The sequence below is a fragment of the Nyctereutes procyonoides genome, unplaced genomic scaffold (assembly GCF_905146905.1).
Source record: "Nyctereutes procyonoides isolate TBG_1078 unplaced genomic scaffold, NYPRO_anot_genome, whole genome shotgun sequence".
Taxonomy (NCBI): Eukaryota; Metazoa; Chordata; class Mammalia; order Carnivora; family Canidae; genus Nyctereutes; species Nyctereutes procyonoides.
Genome location: NW_026575020.1, coordinates 2,814,427 through 2,828,366, shown reverse-complemented (window position 1 = coordinate 2,828,366; position 13,940 = coordinate 2,814,427). Strand labels below are relative to the sequence as shown.

Genomic DNA, 13,940 nt, shown 5'->3' with positions numbered 1-13,940 from the left:
GGAATAAAGATAAAGGGGGAAGTTAAAGTACGAAAGGAAGGATTAGGGACAATGATGAAGATAATAGGACATGTAGAAACTTCCCACATAGGTTAAGTGTTCCAGATGAACCATGGGGAGGGAACCAAATCAAACTGAATTCTTAATAACAGCAACAACTACCAACTCACCGATGAAGCCCATACTCCTTCCCAGCACAAAGATGCCATTGAGAGCTCCAATGTCAATATATTCATCAGCTTCCTCCCTGCAACACACAATCAACCTGTGGTTTTAAAAAGGCTCACATGACCACCCTCCTCCCCACAGACAATACAACTTCTGCCCAAGAACAAAGTTTCAAAGTAGAGAAAGGATGCTCTGGGTAGTAAAAGTAAAGATAATTTTTGTTTCCTTTATGCCTCTCCATATTTTCTAAATCCTCTGTAATGAGGGGTGCCTGGGTGGCTCAGTGCTTGAGTGTTTGCCTTTGGCTCAGTTCGTAATCCCGGGGTTGTGGGACTAAGTCCTGCGTCCGGCTTCCTGCATGGAGCCTGATTCTCCCTCTGCTTATGTCTCTGCCTCTCTCTCTCTGTCTCTCATGAATAAATAAAATCTTAAAAAAAAATCCTCTGTAATGAGCATTACTCTGCTTTTAGAACTGGAAGGAAATAACAGCATCAATAATTGTTAAGATTAAAATGGCCACAGAACTCACCGGGTAAAAGACCCACAGTTTCTAAGCATGTCAACAAATGCAACTCCGATGAAACCGTCTACGTTCAGGATAAGATTTGGTTTCTAGGAAGGCAAAAAATTCAAAGCACTTACTATTCCTTTGTAATCTTCCACAATTACTACTAATCTAACTATAGATTCTGACCACAATTTACAAACCTCCCAACAAAACACCCCAGCTGGTTAGGAAAGAAGTGTCAGTTCAACTCCCAATGTCTAGCAAAGGACCCAACACCGAGTTGATACTTGGTATGTATCTGTTGAACTTAGTGCAACAGAAATAAAATTTCCCGGGGCACCTGGCTGGCTCAGGGATTGAGCAGACATCTGCCTTTGGCTCAGGTCGTGATCCTGGAGTCCTGGGATCGAGTCCTGCATCAGGCTCCCTGAGCCTGCTTCTCCCTCTGCCTATGCCTCTGCCTCTCTGTCTCTCATGAATAAATAAAATCTTGAAAACTAAACAAATATATAAAAGTTCCCGGAAAACCAGGTTTGATTTTTGGCTGCACAATCGAAATGTAGGCTGGCTCTTGTTTTCCCCAAGAAATTCACCAACAGCTATGATTTGGGAATTAGGGACATTTTCTCTTTTACCTTTGAGGTGGTAATCTTCTCAACTTCCAGTGCATAGTCAAGCAGGGGGGTGGCAGGGAAGTGCTGTTTGACGTAATCTTTGAGGATCTGCACCCGCATGTCTGGGTTGTTTATCTAGAAAGTGACCCAAAGTTACAGAGGAACCTGCCCTAACATCACTATTAAGAGATATGTTTGTGCTCCTGCCACAGACAGACACAAATGCATGTATCACATCCAGGATGTGTGTTTCAGGGAACTGATCCACACAGATTATGACAGACACTACCGTGGGGCTCAAGGTTTCTAAAGTCTTTTATGTTACCAACAAGGAACTGAGACCTGGAGATGTTAACTGAGTTCACCACAGGCCTCAGTTTAAGCACCAGGGGACCCAATCTCCAAAAGTTTTAGGTTCTGGCCACAAATCATGTTGCCCACCAGCTCAGCAGCCTCATCCAGCGGCAACAAAGTTCAATAGAGTTCTTCGTTTTTAAACTGGCAAGCACTTAATGATGTGGGGAAGCAAAGCACCCCTGATATTTGAAGAAAAGCCCTGGACCTGCTGTCCATGGGCCTGCAATGCCCATTCAGAGACCCACACTAAGCAATAATTGGTCAGCAGGGCAAGGGAGGTGGTTCAGGTACCAGCCAAGTCCCAATACTACAGCGACTTGAGCCACTACCAGCTCCCAAGCAGACAGCACTGCTCCAGTCCACAGTGCAGGGTCTCCTTCGGAGAGAGTGTCAGCCCTGTGTTGCCACACTCAGGCTTTTGGGTTTCTTCCTTTCTGGAATCCAAACTAACCCAGCGTATCTCTGCTAAGGGAGGAGGTCACTGAGGCTGCAAACCCTGGAGCAGTCCCTCAGAGCTATTAACACAGTCCCTGATTCTAATGCAAACCTATTTAAGGGCATTCTGTATTATAATGGAAAAATAGCTGCCTTATTTTGACATCTGTCAACACAGTCAAAGCTCTGCAGGTTAAAGGAAATCAGGGGCCTGGGTGTTCCCAACTAGAACAATGCTGTCTCCATCTACCTTAAGGAGAACCACAACTTACCGACTTCACTCGGTGCCCAATGCCCATAATCAGCTTTCCTTCTTTCTTCATCTTGTTCACAAACTCCATGGGGATAATACCACTGTCAAAGGCTTTGCTGAACATCTTGGCAGCTGCATCCAGGGCACCCCCAAACCGGTCCCCCTGTAGGACAGGCAAGCCCATGTTGTCCTAAGCTGGAAGAGCCTCCTTCAGCTTCGCAGACCAATCTGGCATACCCCAAAGTTCCCCATAAGAGGGTTTTACATGCCAAGGCCCCTCCTAGGACTCCGTGGCAGCCAAGCCCACGTCGCCAACGCCACACGTCCCCTGAAATTCTCCCCTCCCAGGATGCCAGTACTCACAATAGTGAGCAGCCCCGAGGTAAGGCTGGAAACCAGGTCCTTCCCAGCCCGAGCACAGATAATGGTGTTGTGAGCCCCAGACACGGCCGGCCCATGATCTGCAGTCACCATCAGGCACATCTCGACGAACTGGCAGGCATATTTGGGTAACCTAGAGGCGAAGGGAAGCGACACTAAGAGGAGGGTCAGAATAGAGGCAAGCAGCTGAACAGGAGCTTCGCTGACCTGAGAATCCAAGCTCCTACTTGCTCCCATCTCCCTGGGATCATGACCTGAACCGACCTGAACCAAAGACAGATGCTTAACCAAGTGAGACACCCAGGTGGCTCACAAATAACTGCTTTTAAAACAGAATTAGCCACCAGGGTCTGAAAATCTCTCCTTTAGGCAATGGCTTTCAGTGTGAGTTGCTGCAATAGAATGTAACCTGCATTTGTGGCTTCCAAGTGACAGATGGAGAAGTGAGACACCTGTCCCCCTCCCAGTGTAGGAGGCCCCAAGTTTCCCCCAACTGATGATTAAGAATGAAGTCTGGAGACATGGGGATGCAGGAGCAGACAGGGAAACCTACTCAGGTGTTATAACCCATGAACTCCTCCCAGGAAGGGCCTAAAGCAGAATCAAGATCTATCTCTGCCTCTGAGGGCATGACACAAACCAAGACTTTGACCTGGCCTTCTGCTCACAGTGACCCTAAGCCAGGGCTCTGTGAATCGGGTACTCACTGGCTCCCTTACCAGCTGTCAGTCCCAGGGGAAGGCTAAGCTTGGGAGTTGCAGAGAAACTAATTTTTTCTAATGGGCTGATGAGAGAGGACTCAGTACAAGGTACTTCATGCCTATTTAGCAACTCCACCAGGCCAGCACCCTTTGAGCTACCAGACCCACCCAGACCTTTCTCTCAAAAGGCTTACATTTATTCTGTCTCATTTTTTTAAGAGCCCCAAGGACAGAGGCTGATCTAAGATCCCTGATGGGCTCATTGCTTTCTACTTCTCTTGGTTGAGACTGGCCTCTCTGTCCTTGGAAGACCTAGGAACAGCCGATATCTCTTTCCTCTGGCCTTGCAATTGATCTGTGGCCACTGATACTGGACATATTCCCTTAAGGTTGCCCACCCCCACTCCCTTGTCAGGGGAAAATCCTTAATTTTGAGTCACAGGTGCCAGAGTCCTGCCATCTTTTGCCCTAGCATTCCCTTACCTTCTCTGGAACCACAGGAGGCCAAGGACCCCACCAATGCCCATCTCTTCCTTGAAGACCTCAGTGATGGGCATGCCTGCGTAGATGAGCTCCTGTCCTCGCTCATCACAGATGCTGGTCATGAATGAGGCAGGTTTGCGGATCAAGCCCAGCTCCTGAGCAGAGATGGAGGCGGGGGAAGCAACATGATGTGATCACAGAACCAAAGTGGCCCAAGTAGGTCTTAAATTCTGACTGCCAAATACCAACTTTCAGACAAACTTCTCCCAAGAAAGAAGTACAAAAACCTTTTCATTATATGGTTTCAGGTGTAGAAAATAGGAGTACCATGCCCACAGCACCCACAGTTTCAATCTGCATGTCCCTTTTTACCTCACAAATGGGTCCCAAGAAGAGGGAATAGAGTTCAGAAACCAACCCAAGGTCACCTGGCTAAGAAATCCAAGAATGAATCTAAAGGGAAATTTTTCTAACACTCCACATTCTGCTGCGAATCCCCCCATTAAAATGTAATGAGGCACGTGACTGTGGAAACGGGATCCCCTTAAGACATCCTTCACCCAAGGAAAGGGACTGGGCCTAACTTCTAGCTTCGAGAGTTGGGGCACAATGGGGGGCATCGTTGCCAACTCTGTCTAAGACCATTTCTCCCATTATCCTCTACCAATTTTAAGATTTAAAAGTTTTTTTTTTTCGGGGATCCCTGGGTGGCGCAGCGGTTTGGCGCCTGCCTTTGGCCCAGGGCGCGATCCTGGAGGCCCGGGATCGAGTCCCACGTCGGGCTCCCGGTGCATGGAGCCCGCTTCTCCCTCTGCCTGTGTCTCTGCCTCTCTCTCTCTCTCTCTCTCTGTGACTATCACAAATAAATAAATAAAAAAAAAATTAAAAGTTTTTTTTAAAATTTTTAAAATAATAAATGTGTGTCCAAGCCCAGAGTACATACTCTGCAATCTCAGTGCTAACTGCTAGGGAGAAGGGCCTACCGATTTTAATTTTTCTTTTTAAGATTTTAATTATTTATTCATGAGAGACAGAGAGAGACAGAGAGAGGCAGAGACATAAGCAGAGGGAAAAGCAGGCTCCCTGTGGGAAGCCCAATGCAGGGCTCCATCCCCTCGATTTTAATTTAAAAACGCCTTTCTGGGGATGCCTGGGTGGCTCAGTGGTTGAACATCTGCCTTAGACCCAGGGCATGATCCTGGAGACCTGGGTTTGAGTCCCACATCGGGCTTTTTGCATGGAACCCACTTCTCCCTCTGCCCATGTCTCTGCCTCTCTCTGTGTGTGTCTTTCATGAATAAATAAATAAAATCTTTTTAAAAAAATTTAAAAATTAAAAAATAAAAAACCCCCACCTTTCTGCCTTAGCTTTTGTCAGTTTAATGGACATCTATTTGGCCTTCCTTTCTTCACTTTTATTTACATACACAGACACATGGAGGATACACAACAGTTTTGTGTACATTTGTTTTTTCATAATCATAATATACTTCCTGTTTATCATATATCCAAATATGTCCATATATACCATATATATCAATATATACCACAATATCCTATTTATTCAATGAACTTGAATTCCATAAATGTTGGCACATACATAGATCTAGTTCATTTCTTTAATCTGCTATATAGTATCCCATCATCATATGACAAAACCACAAGGGAGTCATTCTTCCACTGATAACCATCAACTGGAAAAATTTTGAACACATTTGTGTGAAAGCATAAGCATTTCCCTGAAATAGCTTTCTAGATATGGAATTACTATGCCATCTGGTGTGAGCATGCTTTTTTTTTTCTTTTGGTGGTAATCTCTACACCCACCCAATATGGGGCTTGAAGTTACAACCCCAAGATCAAGAGTCGCACATTCCACCAATTGAGCCAGCCAGGTGCCTCAGGGGTGAGCACTTTTTTATTTTTAGTTTTTTAACTTTTAATTTCATTTTATTATTTATTTATTTTTAAAAATCTTAATTTATTTGAGATGGAGCAAGAGAGCATGAGCAGGGGGAGTAGCAGAGGGAGAGGGAGAAGCAGACCCCTCACTCACTGAGCAGAGAGCCTGATGTGGGGCTCAATCCCAGGACCCTGGCATCATGACTCAAGCTGAAGGCAGACACTTAGCCGACTGAGCTACCCAGGTACCCCAAGTATTTTTTTTTAATTTGAGAGAACGAGTATGCAGGGCCAGAAGGAGAAGCAGACTTCCCGCTGAGCAGGGAGCCCAATGCAGGACTTAACCCCAGGACCCTGAAATCATGACCTGAGCTGAAGGCAGATGCATAACCAACAGAGCTAGCCAGGTGCCCCTAGGATGAGCACTTTGAAAAAAATATTCATCCATCCATCCATCCATCCATCCATCCATCCATCCATTCATTCATGAGACACACACAGACATAGGCAGAGGGAGAAGCAGGCTCCTTGCAGGGAGCCTGATGTGGGACTCGATCCGAGGACCTGGGGATCACGCCTTGGGCTGAAGGCAGATGGTCAACTGCTGAGCCACCCAGGCATCCCAGGATGAGCACTTTTAAATCTGATGTTACCCAGGTGCCTTTCACAAAGGTTCTGCCCAGTTCTACTCCCATGACCAATGCAGAAACACACAAGTCTCCTTATACCCACACAGACACAATATTCTATCAAAGAATTTTTTTCTTTGTTGACCCAAAAGGGGAAAATTGGTATCACAGCTTTTACTTTGGCTCCTTTCTATGAGTGAGGTTAAGCATTTATTTTTGCATGTTGAAAGGCCTTTTCCTACCCATTTTTCTAGTGGTCTTTTAAAAATTGATTTCAGAGAGTTCTCATGTATTAAGAACATTAGTTTTTCATCCCTGCTACATAGACAAGCAGGCAGAGTGGACTCTGCTTCACCCTGAAGCCCCTTAGAGCAAGTGCAAACAACTCTGGGGATACTGTCTGTCTTCAGACTGTGTTTCCAGGCCAGGCCACGTGGCTGTGGGAGATACATGCTGCCCTTGGCCCTCTTTGGTGCTGCATTTGTTTTACCCGTTGGTCGGAAGGGGCTAGCTCACAAGCTCCAGCTCAAGGAGGGGCTGGAATCCAAAAATAATCATCACTGTTTCTTCTGATGCCCTTGGAGTAGAGCTGCCCCTGGGGGCTTGGTTTGGAGGCCAGAGTAGTGATTTACAGGACTGCCCCAACTAGTAACACAGGCCTGGTTTCCAGGGATTCAAGCCAAGTGAACTCAAAACCCACTCTGTCAGCCCCCCGCCCCCTACCTGCCTCACTCTCACTCTCAGAAGCACCCATGGCACCTACCCTGGCCCAGGAGTAATCCATTGGCACAGTTGGAGGCGGTACCTCCTGAGCAGGTACAATGACTCCTTTGGCCACAAGATCTTCATACACAGACCTGGGAGATGGGGGAAAGGGGAGAAGGGAAGACATCCGGGTGGATTTTAGGCTTCTGAGTACTTCTAAGCCATCCCAGGAACATTCCTCCACCTAACCCCAGAATTCTAGGTTTTCTAGGTCTGCAGCCTCTCCTGGCAAGGCCACACACCAGCTGGATTCCTGAGAACTGAAGGAAAGCCAGTTCTGGCCAGGACCCACCCACAAGCCCCACGGGGCTTTTACAGAATCTGAAGAAAAAGGAACAACAGAGGGGAGGAATGGGAAGACACAATAGGTTATCCAATAACTTTGTCAATCAGAGGTGATACCTTCTAGCTGTTTCTATGCTCATTTCTTATTTACAGAACAGCCAAGTAGGTAGGCTCAGAAACCGAACATGTTTTAATACCAGTCTGAACAGCCCGTGACTGTGTCTACAAACAAAATAAAACAAAACCCAAAAAGAAAAGATTTCGGACCATTTGTATGGTTGTACTTGTCACCTAAAAGGGACCAGGAATTTCAGACACCTCTGTGTCGCAGAGGCTGTAATCCTCACGGGGGCTCTGAGAGGGAACGGGAGGCTGGCATCCTCCCCACAGTCCACTTACTGGATGATTTCTCCAAGTTCATCGAAGCTCGGGGGCACATACACTCCTGCCTCCTTCAAAGCCTGATTCTTGGCTACTGCAGTTTCAGAAGCCTGGTTGGCACAAGCTCCAGCATGGCCAAACTGGACCTGGAAGGCAAAGGGGAGAGGCTCTACTGGGCTTGTTAATACTGGAAGGGAGAAAACACAGGCTCCTAGGAGTGTCTGTACCTCTTACAGGCTGGACCCTGCTGAACACTTTATGTGAATCACTTCATCCAAGCCCCACACAGGCCCACTCAATAGATATACCACATGACTCCCTCAACTTATAGAAGAGACCGAAGCACCGAGAATTCCCAGAAGGTCAGAAGGTCACACAGCTATTGTGTACTGTAGTCAGGACACAAAGCCTGGAGGCCCATCTCCCTGCAGCAGCCTTCAGGGGTGGGTGGAGGTCGGCGAACAGCCCTAGTTGTGAGCCACTGTGAGAAGTGAAGTTACATGCTGGCAACCTTAAGGCTGAGCTGACTTCACAGGCAGAATTGGATTATCCTACACATACTTTTTATAAAATATATCCAATATTAAAAAAAATAAAATCTCATGTAAAAATACAAATCCCTAGTTTTATAGATGTTTATTTTTAAAAGATTTATTTATTTATTTGAGAGAGAGAGAGAAGGAAAGAAACAGAGGGAGGCATATAGGGAGAGGAGAGAGAGAGAATCTCAAGCAGACTCCCTGCTGAATGTGGAGCCCCATGTGGGGCTGGATTCCATGACTATGAGATCCTGATCTGAAATCAAGAGTTGGATGCCTAACCAGCAGAGCCACTCTAGCTTCCTTTTAGAAAGTAGTATTGTAGGGGTGCCCGGGTGGTTACATCGGTTGAGTGTCCAACTCTTGGTTTCAGCTCAGGTGATAATCTTGGGATTGTGGGATTGAGCTCCACGTTGCACTCTACACTCAGTGCTGAGTCCCTTTGAGTTATTCTCTCTCTCTCTGCCCCTGCGCCTCCCTCTGGAAAGTAAATAAATCCTAATAAAAATGAAAAAGATAAGAAGTCAGATTGTGTACCACTAGGTCTATATTTTCACATGGCAGCAATCACCTAGGGTCACCTAGTAACTGCTCCCTTTCACCTGAGCACACAGTTAAGATAAACTCTAAACCCAATGGCACAGGAAATGACTGGCTACGGAAGGGAGCATCAGGGAAGAGAAAACCAATGGGAAGAGCTACATGGTAACTGTATCTTTGACCATGCAATGGGGAAAACGAGGTAACCAAATAAGATGCGGTACAAAACCTTGATTAGGGTGGGCTGAGATGTGTAATCACAATGTCTAACCTGTTTGAGTAACACTACATCCAGGCACTTTTTTGTGTAGTTTACCCACTTCATCTTTCAGTAGCTATGGCTACTTCCATTAAGAAGGGAAGTGGAGGGATGCCTGGGTGGCTCAGCGGTTTAGTGCCGCCTTCGGCCCAGGGCGTGATCCTGGGGTCCTGGGAATGAAGTCCCAGGTCGGGCTCCCTGCATGGAGCCTGCTTCTCCCTCTGCCTGTGTCTCTGCCTCTCTGTCTCTCATGAATAAATAAATAAAATCTTAAAAAAAAAAAAAAAGAAGGGAAGTGGAACACCAAAGGGGTAAACTAACTTGCCCAAGGCCACACAGGTAGGATGAGGTAGCATTTAATAAACCCAGGCAGTGTGGCCTCTCCCTGCGTTCCTACCCACTACATAGAACAAAGGGGGCCTTAAGTGTGGAAAAGGTCAGGAACCACTGCTCTGGTTAGCAACACTCGAAAACACAGGCTTTAAAGCGCCGGCTCCCAATGCATTCTTTATAGGACTGAATCTGCATGGGTGGATGGGGTGGGAAGGAGGAGAGATTCTGTACTCAAGCAAAATGCTGCATTCAAGGAAATTAATTTTTTTTTTTTTTTTTTTTAGTTTATTTATGATGGTCACAGAGAGAGAGAGAGAGGCAGAGACATAGGCAGAGGGAGAAGCAGGCTCCATGCACCGGGAGGCCGATGTGGGATTCGATCCGGGGTCTCCAGGATCACGCCCTGGGCCAAAGGCAGGCGCTAAACCACTGTGCCACCCAGGGATCCCTTTTTTTTTTTTTAAATTTTTTTTTTTTCGTTCAAGGAAATTAAAAGTTTAACTCTGAGATTCCTCTAAACTAAAACAAAAAAAATTTTTTTTTTAAAGATTTACTTTAGAGAGAGAGAGAGGGACAAGCAGATTCCACACTGAGCAGTGTAGAGCCTGACATGGAACTCGATCCCATGACCTGAGATCATGACTGAAGCCAAAAGCAAGTGTTGAAAGCTTAACCTACTGAGTTACCCAGGTGCCCCACAAACCCCCCAAAATTTTTTAAATTTTTTTAAAATCTTTTTTTTTTTTTTTTTAAGATTTTATTTACTTATTCATAGAGATGCAGAGAGAGAGAGGCAGAGACACAGGCAAAGGGAGAAGCAGGCTCCATGCAGAGAGCCTGACGTGGGACTCGATCCAGAGTCTCCAGGATCATGTCCTGGGCTGCAGGCGGCGCTAAACCACTGTGCCACCGGGGCTGCCCAAAATTTTTATTTTTTAAAAAATTTTATTTATTTATTCATGAGAGACACAGAGAGAAAGAGGAAGAGACAATAGAGTAGCAGGCTCCATGCAGGGAGCCCGATGTGGGACTTGATCCCGGGACTCTAGGATCACACCCTGGGCCGAAGGCAGGCGCCAAAACGCTGAGCCACCCAGGCATCCCAAACCCAAAAACTTTTAAAGAGAAATAGATTATGTTGCATGTTCATAATTTATAGTAGCTCCCCTTTCTGTTTGCTTTGGTTTGTTTTTGTTTTGTTTTGAGGACCATTGCTACAGGACCAGTTTTGTGGAACATAGTTAAATAATAATGTCACCTTACCAATAACTCTGGTCTTTACTCCCATTGCCTGGTTCTTAATTCTGTTTTTCCTGAGGAGCTGTCTCTGCCTGCCAACAGGTGGAGATTTTGTTGCATGCCTACCTGACCTCTATAGGGTCAAAAGTTCTGTAAGGTCATGAGATCTGCTTAAGAACTCAAAAAAAAAAAAAAAAAAAAAAAAAATCAAAAAAAATCAAAAAAAAAAAAAAGAACTCAAAAATCACGGATGCCTGGGTGGCTCAGTTGGTTAAATATCTGCTTTGGCTCAGGTCATGATCCCAGGGTCCCAGGATCAAGCCTCATATCAGGCTTCCTGCCCTGCTGAAAGTCTGCTTCTCCCTCTGTCTCTCACTCCCTCACGCTCTCTCTCAAATAAATAAATTTAAAACCTTAAAAAATCAAAAATCACTTATTAGCTGGGCACTGTACTATACTACTTTGTGTATGGTTGAAATTTCCCAATTTTTTATTTATTTATTTTTTAATTTTTATTTATTTATGATAGTCACACACACAGAGAGAGAGAGAGAGAGAGAGAGAGAGAGAGAGAGAGAGAGAGAGGCAGAGACATAGGCAGAGGGAGAAGCAGGCTCCATGCACCGGGAGCCCGACGTGGGATTCGATCCGGGGTCTCCAGGATCACGCCCTGGGCCAAAGGCAGGCGCTAAACTGCTGCGCCACCCAGGGATCCCTTTCCCAATGTTTTAAAAAATTAAGTGAAAGACAAAAATGGAACACCTTGAGGACCTGTACCATCCCTGGGGTGATGATGCGTGCCCAGCTAGAAACAGAAGAGTGAGGTCCTTGCCCTGTTGGCGGTGTCCTTAGCTTAGCAGGGGTGAAAAGGAGGGCTGGTAATGCAGAGCTGGTTAAGAGAAACAATGCAGCTGGGACTTGCAATTATTTTTGGCTGCTCAGGCAGAGGGGAGAGAAGTCAAGAAAAAGGAGAATCAGGAAGAGCTTCATGGAATCGGGTGAACTGAAGAATGGAAATGAGCATTTGCTAAGACCTGTATACGCCAGACCTTTTCAATTATCTTCTTATATGAGCCACAGAACAATCCTGAATCATCCCCATTTTACAGCCCAGGAAACTGAGGCAGAGAGGCCAAATGACCTGCCCTGGTTATACAGAACGACCAAGATTGGCGGGGGGGGGGGAGTCACGCATGAGGCACGGGAATAATTCCAAGACCTACCCCTCTCCTTTTACTTACTTAGGAAAAAAAATACAGAGTTAATACTTATACAAAATCATATTATAAGCATTTACTACATCCTGCTGTTTCTTTAATCTGATAAACTCTTTATCAACATATCAAGAATCACCTCATTCTTCTCCTGCCTGCTGGGTTTTCTACTGTATGGCTGGGCCGGGATGACATATCTCCTTCAGACCTGCATTTAGGCTGTTCTATTTTCTACCATTAAAATCTTGAAAAAAAAAAAAATCTTGAGTGTCCTTGCACACACACTTCGAAATATTTTTGTGCACAGACCCGTAAATCTGTAAAAGCGGAACAGCTGGTTCAAAGGAGAGGTGCATTTTACAACTGCACAAATATTGTCACTGTGAGGTGGGGACGAATCTCAGTGGGGAAGGCAAGTATTGCAGGATTGCAGGCAGAAAGAATAGGGTGACAGGCTTGCTGGTGGGAAGGTTGGGAGGTTCAGAGTAGGGATTAGCACTGTTGCAGGAAGCCTTATGGGCGGATCTTACCTTCATCTGTACATAGCGCATATGCTGCTGATACAAGGCCTCACCCTTGAGCCTGCTCAGCTATTGATCACTGATCAGTGACAATTCTTTGTTTCCCCAGTTTCATCATCACCGGATGGGCCATCTTCAAGACAGAGGGTCCTCTAAGATGGAGTCCTAGGGCTGCAGTCTGCCTTGCCATACCCAGCCAGAGAGAGGTGACTCAGAGTGTTGGTACTGGATGCCTGGGCCATGCCACACTCACTGTATGCCTCTGGGCATACTTCTACATCTAGAACAAACCTGGCTTTCTTCTACAGCCTCTCCCCATGCCCCTCCCCAGCTCTGTGCCTCTCCCCCCTCCACTTCCCTCAGTAAATTCCTGCTCAGTAAACTCCTTCTCGTTCCTTAGATGCAGCACAAGCCTCACTTTCCCTGTGAAGCCATCCTAACTGCTCCAGCAGAAGTGTGCCCTACTCCAATCCTAGCAGGGACTCAGAGCTGTGCTCTGGTCTTCATCTGATGACTGTCCCCCACCCCCCTAACTGGATTTAACCTTCTAGAGAGCAGGGCCCTAGGTGGACCTCACGGTAACCCTCAAGTAGTAAATGATCATTGGAGGAACTACCTGCTCAACGAGATGACCACACAGTTCACCTGACACCCCCTTTAGCCTCCCTGTCCAGGAGTGACGTGTCCCGGCTGTACCTCAGAGGAGAACATGGTGGCACAGGTCCCGATGCACCAGCAGACCACGGGCTTGGTGATACGGCCCTCCTTGATGCCCCGGCAGATCTTATATTCCTCAGTGCCCCCTATCTGCCAAAGAACAGGGAACAAGAAAAAGCCCACAAGTTAGTGGAACCCATCCCAAATTGTCATGGGCAGCACTGCACCAGGAAAATCTTTCCCAAATCAGGTGGGGGTCAGAGGCGCCAGGAGTCCTGAGTTACAACTTGGTTAGGAAATGAAGAAACATGGGCTTTGGCCAAATAATAGCTTGGAAGATTGAGACTGGAGACAAGGAAGAATTGTAAAAGGGCAGTGGGTATCCTCTGGAGTCCCTCCCCCTCCTTGATTTAAGAGTAGAAGATAAAAAAGCAAACAAACAAAAAAGAGTAGAAGATGATTTTGGATCAGACCTGCTCAGAGGCACAAGCAAGGAATGGGGAGAGAGGACTCTCCCAAACTATAAAACCACACTTCTTACTCCACCTATGCGCTGCGAAGAGACCAATGTCAGCCAAAAGCTTCTTCTTTATTGGTACTAAAAAGTCTTGTGCCACTAAGAGGCAAGAACGTTTTCAGGAACAGACACGGCAGTTTTAACAGTGACAACTTTTATGGCCCAGGGTGTAGGGAGCGGGATTACCAGGGACTGTCACTTTAAGTTATATATAACCAAATACATGAGCTTTTTTTCAAAACTGGGGTCACACATTAGA

At 46.2% G+C, this 13,940-nt stretch overlaps 1 protein-coding gene across 7 annotated transcripts in view; it reads right to left on the bottom strand.

The window, feature by feature from the left end:
• The window catches only part of ACLY (ATP citrate lyase), a 44,612-nt gene that overhangs the window by 1,177 nt on the left and 29,495 nt on the right, over positions 1-13,940 (bottom strand). For all 7 annotated transcript variants that reach the window (XM_055315254.1, XM_055315260.1, XM_055315238.1 and 4 more), the window contains 9 exons: positions 13,204-13,314; positions 7,881-8,008; positions 7,195-7,288; positions 3,901-4,055; positions 2,699-2,849; positions 2,355-2,498; positions 1,312-1,425; positions 698-780; positions 171-247 (listed from right to left, as the gene is read on the bottom strand). In XM_055315254.1, coding sequence (XP_055171229.1) covers positions 171-247; positions 698-780; positions 1,312-1,425; positions 2,355-2,498; positions 2,699-2,849; positions 3,901-4,055; positions 7,195-7,288; positions 7,881-8,008; positions 13,204-13,314 — 1,057 coding nt within the window. The remainder of the gene's footprint in view (positions 1-170; positions 248-697; positions 781-1,311; positions 1,426-2,354; positions 2,499-2,698; positions 2,850-3,900; positions 4,056-7,194; positions 7,289-7,880; positions 8,009-13,203; positions 13,315-13,940) is intronic.